This window comes from Coregonus clupeaformis, chromosome 39 (genome assembly GCF_020615455.1).
Source record: "Coregonus clupeaformis isolate EN_2021a chromosome 39, ASM2061545v1, whole genome shotgun sequence".
Taxonomy (NCBI): Eukaryota; Metazoa; Chordata; class Actinopteri; order Salmoniformes; family Salmonidae; genus Coregonus; species Coregonus clupeaformis.
The window spans coordinates 9,572,346-9,587,304 of NC_059230.1; the positions used below are offsets into that span (position 1 = coordinate 9,572,346).

The following is a 14,959-nucleotide window of genomic DNA, read 5'->3' on the forward strand; positions in this document are numbered from 1 at the left end:
TCCACCTCCCAGCTCTCAGTTTATATAGTCATTTTACATACATTTAGCTTAACCCCTCCCTCTCTCCACCCACTTCCTTAGTTTATGATAGTGGCGAAATCTGACTTCTCCTCCTTCTATGTATTCAGTTTGGTAACAATGGTGGTGCGACCAACCAAGCCTTGTCAAGCAAAAATAATCATGTTCAGTTTGAACTCTGTTCAACCCCGGCTGACCCTGGCTTGACCTGGAGATTGATTGTGGTCATGGCAGGTCCACAATCAATCTCTCAAACGTACCCAAACCCACCCCATCAAGCTGTAATCAATCAAGAAGATAGCCAAGGAGAGACAAAGGGTTTAGCCTGAACTCTGTTCAACCCCGGCTCGCTCCAGGGATATGCCTAAGGAGAGCCACAGGCTCACGGTCTGGTTTCAGTCACTGACAAGTTAAGACAACTGTAGAACTTGACCCAAAGACATGTCAGATGCCATTTTATACACAAACACACCCAGTGAGAGGAACTAATTAAGTTCTTGCCTATCAGCAGAGATGTCCCAATCTAAAAATCCACATTAATGTAAAAATCCACCTCATTCACTAGACTACCTTGTTCCTGTCCTCTGTAGCTATTATACCACAGATAACCAGAGAGGCACCAATACAATGTTGTTCACTAGACTACCTTGTTCCTGTCCTTTGTAGCTGTTATACCACAGAGAACCACAATAGGGTTCTCCTCACCAGCTCCAGGTAGTTGACCTGACCACTGATACAGGGTCATTTATTTATTATCCCCCTCCACTCACACAAATCATTTGTTTTCAAATTCTTTGTGTGTCTGTGTAATCTGAGGGAAATATGTGTCTTTAATATGGTCAAAGATTTGGCAGGAGGTTAGGAAGTGCAGCTCAGTTTCCACCTCATTTTATGGGCAGTGTGCACATAGCCTGTCTTCTCTTGAGAGACAGTTCTGCCTACGGCGGCCTTTCTCAATAGCAAGGCTATGCTCACTGAGTCTGTACATAGTCAAAGCATTCCTTAAGTTTGGGTCAGTCACAGTGGTCAGGTATTCTGCCACTATGTACTCTCTGTTTAGGGCCAAATAGCATTCTAGTTTGCACTGTTTTTTTGTTAATTCTTTCCAATGTGTCAAGTAAATATATTTTTGTTTTCTCATGGTTTGGTTGGGTCTAATTGTGTTGCTGTCCTGGGGCTCTGTGGGGTCTGTTTGTGTTTGTGTTTGTGAACAGAGCCCTAGGACCAGCTTGCTTAGGGGACTCTTTTCCAGGTTAATCTCTCTGTAGGTGCTTTTTTATGGAAGGTTTATGTACTGACTAACCTCTGGGGTCAATCCATCAATATAATATACTGACTAACCTCTGGGGTCAATCCATCAATATATTATGTACTGACTAACCTCTGGGGTCAATCCATCAATATAATGTACTGACTAACCTCTGGGGTCAATCCATCAAATATAATGTAAGAACAGATTATCCTTCTCAGCAGTGAAAATACCCCTAAGTGATGATTCATTTCAACTGGTATTCGCACTCAAAAAATACAAATCAAGAAGGAGACAGGTGCCAAAACATAGACTTTATTTTTTTTCTTGTTATAGTACCAGCAGAATTATGTATTATCTTACACACTAGCCACATATTATACAAGCCTTGATGTCGTGGGATCTGGGTGTTTGATCACTGGGGCGGAGGTGAAACATCCTTTGAGTAGACAGAAGGCCTCATCGGCTGCTGGGCTCCACACCAACCTACGGGGCCCTCCTTTAAGGAGAGAGGTGAGAGGAGCGGCGACAGAGCTGAAGTTCCCGATGAAGCGGCGGTAGAAGTTGGTAACCCCTTTATGGTGGTTGGAACTGGCCATGACCTGACTGCATCTACCTTCTTGTCGTCCATCTTCACTCCCTGCGGACTGATTTGGTAGCCTAAGAAGGACACCGTCCTCTGGTGAAATTGGCACTTCTCAGCCTTGACGAACAGGTGGTTGTCGAGATGGCGTTCCAGGACTGCTCGAATGTGAATGATGTGATCCTCCAAAGTAGCCGAGTAGATCAGGATGTCATACACGGACAGGGAAGCAGGTCCTCCGGCATTCGAGTGACCGGTCTGTAATTCTTATTCTTGACCATGAGATGGTAGGGTTGTGGCGTTGAAGCCAAGGGAGGCCGAGGATGATCCTGTGGACTGGTGCACTGGTAATGAAGAAGGGAATGTTCTCCTGATGAATGGACTCCACGGTGAGGGTGAATGGTTGAGTGATGTGGGTGACGGTTTCGGATCCTAAAGGCCGACTATCCAGGGCTTGAACTGGAAAAGCAGAGGAGAGCGGGTATGAGTTTGATGTTGAGAGAGGAGGCAAGGGTCTGGTCCATAAAGTTCCCCGCGGCACCGGAATCCACTAACGCTGTAGACACAGTACATGAGGGACAGTCAGATAGTGTAATGGACACCAAAAAGAGCCTAGTAGACAATGATGAAGATGGAATTCTCACTCCTGCCCTACGGGGTGGAAGATCACGTGACCATCCCTCTGCTCTTGTGGATCCCGGATTCGGACATGCCGGATACCTCTAGAGCTTGTGCCCTCCCTCTCCACAGTACAGACAGAGCCCCAGCTGTATCCGTCTGCGGCGCTCTGATTCCGAGTGTTCACTGAGGGAGGGAGAGGAGCGATGAGAGTACTGGCGTTCGAAGCACCGGCTCATTCCATCCACTGGATGCTGCTACTGTCCGAAAGGTGAGCCCGTACTCAGCAGCCGCCTGGTTACCCTGCCGTAATTGCAGTAGCCGCTCACCTCCCTCTCTGCCCTCCGGGGGATGATCAAAAATACATTTAAACAGAGCCATGAACCCCTCATAAGAATCAAGCTCCTCCTCTCCTCTCTCCCAGACGGCCGTAGCCCACTCCAATGCCCGCCCAGTCAGCAGAGAAATCACTGTGGCAACCTTGGACCTCTTGGTGGTGGGAGCTCCCCTCTGACGCGTAAAATAGAGAGAGCACTGAAGTAGGAAGCCACAGTATTTTGATGGTGTACCGTCATATATTTCCAGGAGGGATAAATGGGCATTGCTGACCTGAGCGGGTTGCTTAAATCGGCCGATGTGCTGGCTCGTTGGGTCAACTGGTTGTAGAGTATCCTCCGCTGGATGAAGACAACACCTCCTGGGTGTTTGTTCGAGACGTTGCACACTGCGAAGAACCTCCTCCATAACCGATCCCAGTTGTGCCAGCTGGTCATGGTGTTGACGTAGAAGATAACACTGTTCATCGACCGTCTGAGAGACATTCGAATTTCCTGCTGCTTCCATGGTTAGAGTCAGTATTTTGTAACAATGATGCTGTGAGTCGAGAAGCAGGTGCAGGTGAAATGTTTAATAGAACAACAAACATGAAAGGAGACAGCGTAACAGTGGCGATATAGCATGATCACAGGAACAATACTGACTGAGGACTAAACGTTAGGGAGGGACATATAAAGGGGAGGTAATGAGGAAGGTAATGGAGTCCAGGTGTGAATCATAATGATCTGTAGGTGAGTCATGAGGAAGGTAATGGAGTCCAGGTGTGAATCATAATGATCTGCAGGGTGAGTCATGAGGAAGGTAATGGAGTCCAGGTGTGAATCATAATGATCTGCAGGTGAGTCATGAGGAAGGTAATGGAGTCCAGGTGTGAATCATAATGATCTGCAGGTGAGTCATGAGGAAGGTAATGGAGTCCAGGTGTGAATCATAATGATCTGCAGGTGAGTCATGAGGAAGGTAATGGAGTCCAGGTGTGAATCATAATGATCTGCAGGGTGAGTCATGAGGAAGGTAATGGAGTCCAGGTGTGAATCATAATGATCTGCAGGTGAGTCATGAGGAAGGTAATGGAGTCCAGGTGTGAATCATAATGATCTGCAGGGTGAGTCATGAGGAAGGTAATGGAGTCCAGGTGTGAATCATAATGATCTGCAGGTGAGTCATGAGGAAGGTAATGGAGTCCAGGTGTGAATCATAACGATCTGCAGGTGAGTCATGAGGAAGGTAATGGAGTCCAGGTGTGAATCATAATGATCTACAGGGTGAGTCATGAGGAAGGTAATGGAGTCCAGGTGTGAATCATAATGATCTGCAGGTGAGTCATGAGGAAGGTAATGGAGTCCAGGTGTGAATCATAATGTTCTGCAGGTGAGTCATGAGGAATGTAATGGAGTCCAGGTGTGAATCATAATGATCTGCAGGTGAGTCATGAGGAAGGTAATGGAGTCCAGGTGTGAATCATAATGATCTGCAGGATGAGTCATGAGGAAGGTAATGAGGTCCAGGTGTGAATCATAATGATCTGCAAGTGAGTCATGAGGAAGGTAATGGAGTCCAGGTGTGAATCATAATGATCTGCAGGTGAGTCATGAGGAAGGTAATGGAGTCCAGGTGTGAATCATAATGATCTATATATCCTTATATCCTTCCTGTTTGGCCATGTCCGGGGGTTTCTTCGGATGGGGCCACAGTGTCTCCGGACCGCTCCTGTCTCAGCCTCCAGTATTTATGCTGCAGTAGTTTATGTGTCGGGGGGCTGGGGTCAGTTGGTTATACCTGGAGTACTTCTCCTGTCTTATCCAGTGTCCTGTGTGAATTTAAGTATGCTCTCTCTAATTCTCTCGTTCTCTCTTTCTCTCTGAGAACCTGAGCCCTAGGACCATACGTCAGGACTACCGGGCATGCTGACACCTTGCTGTCCCCAGTCCGCCTGGCCTTGCTGCTATTCCAGTTTCAACTGTTCTGCCTGCGGTTACGAAACCCCTACCTGTCCCAGACCTGCTGTTTTCAACTCTTAATGATCGGATATGAATTGCCAACTGAGAGACCTGAGCCCTAGGACCATACGTCGGGACTACCGGCCGTGGTGACTCCTTGCTGTCCCCAGTCCGCCTGGCCTTGCTGCTATTCCAGTTTCAACTGTTCTGCCTGCGGTTATGGAACCCCTACCTGTCCCAGACCTGCTGTTTTCAACTCTTAATGATCGGCTATGAAAAGCCAACTGAGATTTATTCCTGATTATTATTTGACCATGCTTGTCACTTATGAACATTTTTGAACATCTTGGCATGGTTCTGTTATAATCTCCACCCGGCACAGCCAGAAGAGGACTGGCCACCCCTCATAGCCTGGTTCCTCTCTAGGTTTCTTCCTAGGTTTTGGCCTTTCTAGGGAGTTTTTCCTAGCCACCGTGCTTCTACACCTGCATTACTAGCTGTTTGGGGTTTTAGGCTGGGTTTCTGTACAGCACTTTGATATATCAGCTGATGTATGAAGGGCTATATAAAATAAAATTGATTGATTGATTGATTGATCTGCAGGGTGAGTCATGAGGAAGGTAATGGAGTCCAGGTGTGATTCAGCGTAATGATGAATCCCAGGACCGGTAGTTAGTATTCCGGTGACGTCGCACGCCGGAGGGGAGGAGCACGAGTAGATGTGACAGTTTGTCCCATTTAGTAAATTCTTGGTTGGTGAGCGGACCCCAGACCTCACAACTATAAAGGGCAATGGGTTCTTTATCTGATTAAAATATTTTTAGCCAGATCCTAATTGGTATGCTGAATTGTATGTTCCTTTTGATTGCATAGAAGGCCCTTCTTGCCTTGTCTCTCAGATAGTTCACATCTTTGTGGAAGTTACCTGTGGCGCTGATATTTCGGCCAAGGTACTTATAGTTTTTTGTGTTCTCTAGGGCAACGGTGTCTTCCTTTGCACCTTATTTATGGAACAAACTGCAGATCCAACTTAAGTTAGACACTCTCAAATCAAATCAAATTTTATTGGTCACATGCGCCAAATACAACAGGTGCAGACATTACAGTGAAATGCTTACTTACAGCCCTTAACCAACAGTGCATTTATTTTTAACAAAAAAAGTAAAAATAAAACAACAACAAAAAAAAGTGTTGAGAAAAAAAAGAGCAGAAGTAAAATAAAGTGACAGTAGGGAGGCTACATATACAGGGGGGTACCGTTGCATAGTCAATGTGCAGGGGCACCGGCTAGTTGAGGTAGTTGAGGTAATATGTACATGTGGGTAGAGTTAAAGTGACTATGCATAAATAATTAACAGAGTAACAGCAGCGTAAAAAGGATGGGGTGGGGGGGGCAGTGCAAATAGTCCGGGTAGCCATGATTAGCTGTTCAGGAGTCTTATGGCTTGGGGGTAGAAGCTGTTGAGAAGTCTTTTGGACCTAGACTTGGCACTCCGGTACCGCTTGCCGTGCGGTAGCAGAGAGAACAGTCTATGACTAGGGTGGCTGGAGTCTTTGACAATTTTGAGGGCCTTCCTCTGACACCGCCTGGTATAGAAGTCCTGGATGGCAGGAAGCTTGGCCCCAGTAATGTACTGGGCCATACGCACTACCCTCTGTAGTGCCTTGCGGTCGGAGGCCAAGCAGTTGCCATACCAGGCGGTGATGCAACCAGTCAGGAAGCTCTCGATGGTGCAGCTGTAGAATTTTTTGAGGATCTGAGGACCCATGCCAAATCTTTTCAGTCTCCTGAGGGGAATAGGCTTTGTCGTGCCCTCTTCACGACTGTCTTGGTGTGTTTGGACCATGATAGTTTGTTGGTGATGTGGACACCAAGGAACTTGAAGCTCTCAACCTGTTCCACTACAGCCCGTCGATGAGAATGGGGGCGTGCTCAGTCCTCTTTTTTTTCCTGTAGTCCACAATCATCTCCTTTGTCTTGGTCACGTTGAGGGAGAGGTTGTTGTCCTGGCACCACACGGCCAGGTCTCTGACCTCCTCCCTATAGGCTGTCTCATCGTTGTCGGTGATCAGGCCTACCACTGTTGTGTCGTCGGCAAACTTAATGATGGTGTTGGAGTCGTGCCTGGCCATGCAGTCATGGGTGAACAGAGAGTACAGGAGGGGACTGAGCGTGCACCCCTGAGGGGCCCCCGTGTTGAGGATCAGTGTGGCAGATGTGTTGTTACCTACCCTTACCACCTGGGGGCAGCCCGTCAGGAAGTCCAGGATCCAGTTGCTCTGGTGTCCCTTGCCCATTTAAAAAATGTTATGGAGGATCAATATGATGTTGTTGTCACGATTTAAACTGAATATGAACCCAAATGCAGACAACTACACCGAGCCAGAGAAGGTTTAACAGGTTTATTTCAAAGTTAAATTGTCCAGGTTTCCAAAAATAGGGGAAGAGTAAGTCCAGGTCTACAGGGAGGGTAACAGATCCAGGGTTCTGAGCAGGAGTGGTACCGTAACGTCCTAGTGTCCGTGGTGAGTCCAAATGTGAGGTCCAGTAGTGGAAAGCAGGATGGTGGTGGCAGGAGTGAAGCGGAGGCAGGAGTCAGGTTCCAATAATCTGTGGCACAGGAGAAATATAAATAGAACCGGCCAAAAACACCAAGAGCGAAAACAAGCAGGTTGAGTCAGCAGCGAGACTAACATGGTCGTCTTGACTATGATCTGACGATGAGTGGCAAGTTTGACCGGGTCTTTAAGGCTCAGGTGATTATGGTGAATGAGCTGCAGCTGGAACCCTGACAACCGCACACCAGACTTCACTCCTGCAATTAAGAACAGACAGAGGGGAGGAGGAGAGCAGAGAGAGAGCTACCTAGCAGCAGTAGGCCTAACAGTACCCCCCCCTCTACGGATGCCACCCGGCGGCCGACAGGGTTTATCAGGATGTAACCGATGAAAATCACAGACCAGAGCAGGATCCACAATGAAGCTCCTGGTCACCCAGGAACGTTCCTCAGGACCATAACCCTCCCAATCCACCAGGTACTGGAAACCACGACCCCGGTGGCGAACATCCAGAAGTCGCCGGACAGTGTAGACAGGACCCCCACCCACGACCCTGGGCGGAGGAGGGGGACGAGAGGGCGGGCACAGAGGGCTAACAGACACAGGCTTAATCTGGGAAACATGAAAGGTGGAATGAACCCGTAGGGAGGCAGGAAGCTGTAGCTTAACCGCGCAGGGGTTAACAATAGACAGTATCTTGAACGGTCCTATAAAACGCGGCGCCATCTTCTTAGACTCCACTTTCAATGGAAGATCACGTGACTTAAGCCATACCTCTTGACCAGGAGAGTAACCGGGAGCCTGGGACCGGTGACGGTTGGCTTGCCTCTGCATGTACGACGAAGCTCGGGACAGAGCTACCCTGGCCTTCCTCCAGACCTTGAAGCAGCGGCGCATGTGGGACTGCACCGAGGGTACCGCCAGTTCCCTCTCTTGAGAAGGGAACAGGGGAGGTTGATAACCCAGAGCACACAGAAAGGGAGACAAACCAGAGGAAGCGGTAGTCAAGGTGTTATGAGCATATTCCACCCAGGGGAGCATGGAGCTCCATGACCCAGGGTTAGACCCTGTGACACAGCGGAGAGCGGTCTCCATCTCCTGGTTCACTCTCTCGGCTTGCCCGTTGGTCTGGGGGTGATATCCAGAGGACAGGCTGGATGTGATGCCCAAAGCTTTACAGAAAGCTTTCCATACCTGGGAGACAAACTGGGGACCCCTGTCAGAGACAATATCAGTGGGTAGACCATGAGAGCGGAACACATATTCAACCAAAATATCAGCAGTTTCTCTGGCAGTGGGCAGTTTAGGTAGGGCCAAAAAATGAGCAAACTTAGAAAAACGATCAATTACAGTAAGAATGACAGTCTTTCCAGACGAGGGGGGAAGTCCAGTGGCAAAATCCAATGCAATGTGGGACCAGGGACGGCTGGGTATTGGCAGAGGTCGTAGATGACCAGCGCTGGCCTGGGTGGAGTTCTTACTTCGTGCACATACCGTACAAGCAGCAATGAAGGCTCGGGTGTCCGCCTCCATCCTGGGCCACCAGAACTTCCGTCGCAAAAAGTCAAGGGTCCGAGTAACTCCAGGGTGACAGGTAAGGGGAGACGAGTGAGCCCACTGAAGTACCTGGGAGCGAACAGACTCAGGGACAAACAACCGGTTAGGAGGACCGCTCCCAGGGTCAGCTTGTAGATGTTGAGCCTGTCTAACAATCCCTTCGATGTCACATGTAATGGCCGCAATACTGCAGGTAGGAGGCAAGATGGTTTCAGGGTTACTACCAGTATCAACAGCAGAATGAACACGAGACAGGGCGTCAGGCTTGACGTTGCGTGACCCAGGACGGTAAGACAGGGAAAAATTGAATCTACCAAAAAATAGTGCCCACCTGGCTTGACGGGGATTGAGCTGCTTCGCTGACTGGATGTATGCAAGATTTTTATGATCCGTCCAAACGATGAAGGGTTGTTCCGCCCCCTCCAACCAATGCCGCCACTCCTCGAGAGCCAGCTTAACGGCGAGCAGTTCACGATTGCCAACATCATAATTCCTCTCTACCTGAGAAAGTTTTCATGAAAGAAAAGCACAGGGATGCAGTTTGTTATCTTCAGGTGAACGTTGTGACAACACCGCACCTACCCCAGTGTCGGATGCGTCCACCTCCACGACAAACTGGCGGTCGGGGTCAGGCTGCATCAGAATGGGAGCCGAGGCAAAGCGATGTTTCAGCTCTTTGAACGCTGATTCGGCCCCTTCATTCCAAGCGAACGGTAGTGAGATGGAGGTGAGAGCGGTGAGTGGCGCAGCAATGCGACTGTAGTCTTTGATGAACCTCCTGTAGAAGTTCGCAAACCCCAGGAATCGTTGAAGTTGTTTGCGGGTGGAGGGGGCTGGCCAGTCCGTGACAGCAGAGATCTTAGCTGGGTCCATCCGCAACTCCCCCTGAGCTATTATGTAACCCAAAAAAATTGGTTTCAGACACATGAAATTCACATTTCTCCATCTTCACAAATAGTTTGTTTTCCAACAATCTTTGCAACACCTGGCGCACATGCAGTTCATCTTCCTGGGAGGACTTTGAGTAAATCAGGATATCATCCAGATAGACAAAAACAAAACGATTCAACATGTCCCGAAGGACATCATTCACTAGTGCCTGAAAAACAGCAGGGGCATTAGACAAACCAAAAGGCATAACCAGATACTCAAAATGTCCCAAGGGTGTGTTGAAGGCAGTCTTCCATTCATCGCCTTTACGAATGCGCACCAGGTGATACGCATTTCGTAGATCCAGTTTCGTAAAGATAGTTGCACCATGAAGGAGGGGAAAAGCAGAATTAATTAAAGGCAGAGAATATTTGTTCTTAATGGTGATGTTGTTAAGTCCACGGAAATCAATATAGGGTCTGAGGGTCTTATCCTTTTTCCCAACAAAAAAGAATCCCGCTCCTACAGGTGACGAGGAAGGACGAATAATACCTGCCGCCAAGGAGTCCCGAATGTAGTTCTCCATAGCCTCCGTCTCCGGGCGGTAGAGATTGTACAGGCGACTGTTAGGGAGAGGGGCTCCTGGCTGGAGGTCAATGGCGCAGTCGTATGGCCGGTGAGGAGGAAGAGAAGTAGCTCTGTGTTTGCAGAAAACGGATGCCAGGTCATGATACACGTCAGGGACAGCAGAGAGATCCATGGACTCCAGTGGAAGTTGAGGAACAGTGCTGGCAGGGGTCTGAGCAGAACACAAACAGTTAACATGACAAAATGTGATCCATGAAACAATTCTACCTGTCACCCAATCAATGTGTGGATTGTGTCTTATGAGCCAGGGGATACCAAGGACCAGGGGGGTCTGTGGGCAGTCAATTATGTGAAATTGAATGTTCTCCTGATGATTACCCGACACTCTGAGACAAACAGGGACAGTCTGATGAGTAATACGGGTCAACAATTGTCCATTTAGACCCTTAGCCTGCAGCGGACGGTCCATAGGTACAGTCTCTAAATCCATTTGTTGAGCCAACTCTCGATCTAAAAAGCTTTCATCGGCACCAGAGTCAACCAGCGCACTAACAGGGAAATTATGGGACTGCACTGGAGGGATGCCTGGAGCAGAATGCGGGGAGAAGAGGAAGAATCCGCTGCTCGGCTCACCAAAACTTCTCCCATTAATGATGAGCCGGCCCTTTTCCCGGACGAACTGGGCAGGAAGGAACGAAATGACCAGCTTCTCCACAATACAGGCAGACACGAGCCTGAATTCGACGTGCACGCTCCTCTGAGCACAACCGTGCACGACCCACCTCCATGGCTTCGGGTTCAGTGCTCCTAGTATTGACTCGGGAAGACTCGGCCTTCTCCGTAGGGAAGAGGCGGGGAGGAGTTGGTTGACGACAGACAGGTTGCTTGGAACTAACACTCCTCTCACGGCGGCGCTCCCGAATCCGATTATCCAACCTGATGGTGAGTGAAATAAGATTATCCAGCGTAGGCGATTCATCATATGACACCAATTAATCTTTCAAAGTCTCAGACAAAGCATTAATGAACATTCCTTGTAATGCCTCGTCATTCCAACCACTCACTGCCGCTAAAGTCCGAAACTCCACTGCCATCTCCGCCACACTGCGAGACCCCTGCCGAAGAGAAAACAACCGTTTAGCAGCCTCCTTGCCCCGTACGGGGTGGTCGAAAACCTTCCTCATCTCAGTGGTGAAGGCAACGTAAGAGTTGCAAACGTCCGACTGACTCTCCCAGACCGCTGATCCCCAAGAACGAGCGGAACCGCTAGTAGAGTTGATAAGGTAGGCAATACGGGCTCTTTCTGAGGCGTAGGTGAGGGGCTGTTGTTCAAACACTAACGAGCATTGAGTCAAAAAATCGCCACAGGTTCCCATGTTCCCGTCATAGCGCTCTGGAGCAGGAACAAAAGGCTCTCTGATCTGGGCTGGAGGAGCAGGAAAAACAGGCGGAGCAGGAGAAGGAGCAGTTTGTATGCCATGAACGAGGGGTGCATTATTAACTTCGGTAGTAAGGGCAGACACTTGATTGGTGAGTAATTGAACCTGATTAAGCAGCACCTGACTGTCCTCAGCAATCGTCTTAAACAGGGTATCATGTTGGCCAAGTAAAATGCCCTGATTGGCTATGGCAGTCCGAATTTGAGTGAACTCTGGGGTGGTATCTGAGCTACTGTCTGCTGGGTTCATGTTTGGTCAGATCATACTGTCACGATTTAAACTGAATATGAACCCAAATGCAGACAACTACACTGAGCCTAGCAACAGTTGTCTGTGATTGTGTTTTTGTTTTGTATGTTTGAAATGTTCTTGTCTGTATGTCTAAAACTGTACATGTCAACATGTTTACACAGGGCACAGCCGTAAAAGAGATCCAGGTCTCAGTCTGTTTTTTCCCTGTTAAAATAAAGATTTTTAAAAAATATATAAAAATTGTGGTCCTGGCAACTAGACCTTTTTTGGAACACCATTATTTTTGTCTGGCTGAGATTTATTGTCAGGGCCCAAGTCTGACAGAATCTGTGCAGAAGATCTAGGTGCTGCTGTAGGCCCTCCTTGGTTGGGGACAGAAGCACCAGATCATCAGCAAACAGTAGATATTTTACTTCAGATTCTAGTAGGGTGAGGCCAGGTGCTGCAAACTCTTCTAGTGCCCTCACCAATTTGTTGATATATACAGTACCAGTCAAAAGTTTGGACACGCCAACACATTCAAGAGTTTTTCTTTTTTGAAATTCTCAATAATATAATAATAATATGCCATTTAGCAGACGCTTTTATCCAAAGCGACTTACAGTCATGCGTGCATACATTTTTGTGTATGGGAGGTCCCAGGGATCGAACCCACTACCTTGGCGTTACAAGCGCCGTGCTCTACCAGCTGAGCTACAGAGGACCACCCATATATTCAACATTGTAGAATACTAGTGAAGACCTAAAAACTGTGAAACAACACATATGGAATCATGTAGTAACCAAAAAAGTGTTAAACAAATCAAAATATATGTTATATTTTAGACTCTTCAAAGTAGCCACCCTTTGCCTTGATGACAGCTTTGCACACTCTTGGCATTCTCTCAACCAACCGGCTTCAACTGGAAAGCTTTTCCAACAGTCTTGAAGGAGTTCACACATATGCTGAGCACTTTATTCATCACCTGCTCTATAATAGTAACATTTCTCTTTATTCATCACCTGCTCTATAATAGTAACATTTCTCTTTATTCATCACCTGCTCTATAATAGTAACATTTCTCTATATTCATCACCTGTTCTATAATAGTAACATTTCTCTATATTCATCACCTGCTCTATAATAGTAACATTTCTCTTTATTCATCACCTGCTCTATAATAGTAACATTTCTCTTTATTCATCACCTGCTCTATAATAGTAACATTTCTCTTTATTCATCACCTGCTCTATAATAGTAACATTTCTCTATATTCATCACCTGCTCTATAATAGTAACATTTCTCTTTATTCATCACCTGCTCTATAATAGTAACATTTCTCTATATTCATCACCTGCTCTATAATACTACTCTATATTCATCACCTGCCCCCCCTCCTCTCTCTCTGTGGATGACTTCGTAAACCACTTTGAAAAGAAGGTTGACGACATTCGATCCTCGTTTGCTAAGTCTAATGACACTGCTGGTCCTACTCACACTGCCCTTCCCTATGCTTTGACTTCTTTCTCCCCTCTCTCTCCAGATAAAATCCTGCGACTTGTGACTGCAGGCCGCCCAACAACCTGCCCGCTTGACCCCATCCCCTCCTCTCTTCTCCAGACCATCTCCGGTGACCTTCTCCCCTACCTCACCTCGCTGATCAACTCATCCCTGACCGCTGGCCATGTCCCTTCCGTCTTCAAGAGAGCGAGAGTTGCTCCCCTTCTCAAAAAACCAACACTCGATCCCACTGATGTCAACAACTACAGACCAGTATCCCTTCTTTCTTTTCTTTCCAAAACTATTGAGCGTGCCGTCTTTAGCCAACTCTCTTGCTATCTCTCTCAGAATGACCTTCTTGATCCAAACCAGTCAGGTTTCAGGACTGGTCATTCAACTGAGACTGCTCTTCTCTGTGTCACGGAGACTCTCCGCACTGGTAAAGCTAACTCTCTCTCCTCTGCTCTTGTCCTTCTAGACCTGTCTGCTGCCTTTGATACTGTGAACCATCAGATCCTCCTCTACACCCTCTCTGAGCTGGGCATCTCCGGCGCGGCTCACTCCTGGATTGCGTCCTACCTGACCGGTCGCTCCTACCAAGTGGCGTGGCGAGAAGCTGTCTCCGCACCACGTGCTCTCACCACTGGTGTCCCCCAGGGCTCAGTTCTAGGCCCTCTCCTTTTCTCCCTATACACCAAGTCACTTGGCTCTGTCATATCCTCACATGGCCTCTCCCATCATTGCTACGCTGACGATACACAACTAATCTTCTCCTTTCCCCCTTCTGATAACCAGGTGGCGAATCGCATCTCTGCATGTCTGGCAGACATATCAGTATGGATGACGGATCACCACCTCAAGCTGAACCCCTGGCAAGACGGAGCTGCTCTTCCTCCCGGGGAAGGACTGCCCGTTCCATGATCTCGCCATCACGGTTGACAACTCCGCTGTGTCCTCCTCCCAGAGTGCGAAGAGCCTAGGCGTGACCCTGGACAACACCCTGTCGTTCTCCGCCAACATCAAGGCGGTGACCCGCTCCTGCAGGTTCATGCTCTACAACATTCGGAGAGTACGACCCTGCCTTACACAGGAAGCGGCACAGGTCCTAATCCAGGCACTTGTCATCTCCCCGTCTGGACTACTGCAACTCGCTGTTGGCTGGCCTCCCCTGCCTGTGCCATTAAACCCCTACAACTCATCCAGAATGCCGCAGCCCGTCTGGTGTTCAACCTTCCCAAGTTCTCTCACGTCACCCCCCTCCTCCGCACACTCCACTGGCTTCCAGTTGAAGCTCGCATCCGCTACAAGACCATGGTGCTTGCCTATGGAGCAGTGAGGGGAACGGCACCTCTGTACCTTCGGGCTCTGATCAGTCCCTACACCCAAACGAGGGCATTGCGTTCATCCACCTCCGGCCTGCTGGCTCCCCTTCCTCTGCGGAAGCACAGCTCCCGCTCAGCCCAGTCAAA

At 48.4% G+C, this 14,959-nt stretch overlaps 1 protein-coding gene across 1 annotated transcript in view; it reads left to right on the forward strand.

Moving 5' to 3' along the window:
• The first annotated feature begins 1,994 nt into the window (after positions 1-1,994).
• The window catches only part of LOC123482856 (low affinity immunoglobulin gamma Fc region receptor II-b-like), a 45,427-nt gene continuing 32,462 nt past the window's right edge, over positions 1,995-14,959 (forward strand). Inside the window, exon 1 of the mRNA XM_045211806.1 lies at positions 1,995-2,106. Coding sequence (XP_045067741.1) covers positions 1,995-2,106 — 112 coding nt within the window. The remainder of the gene's footprint in view (positions 2,107-14,959) is intronic.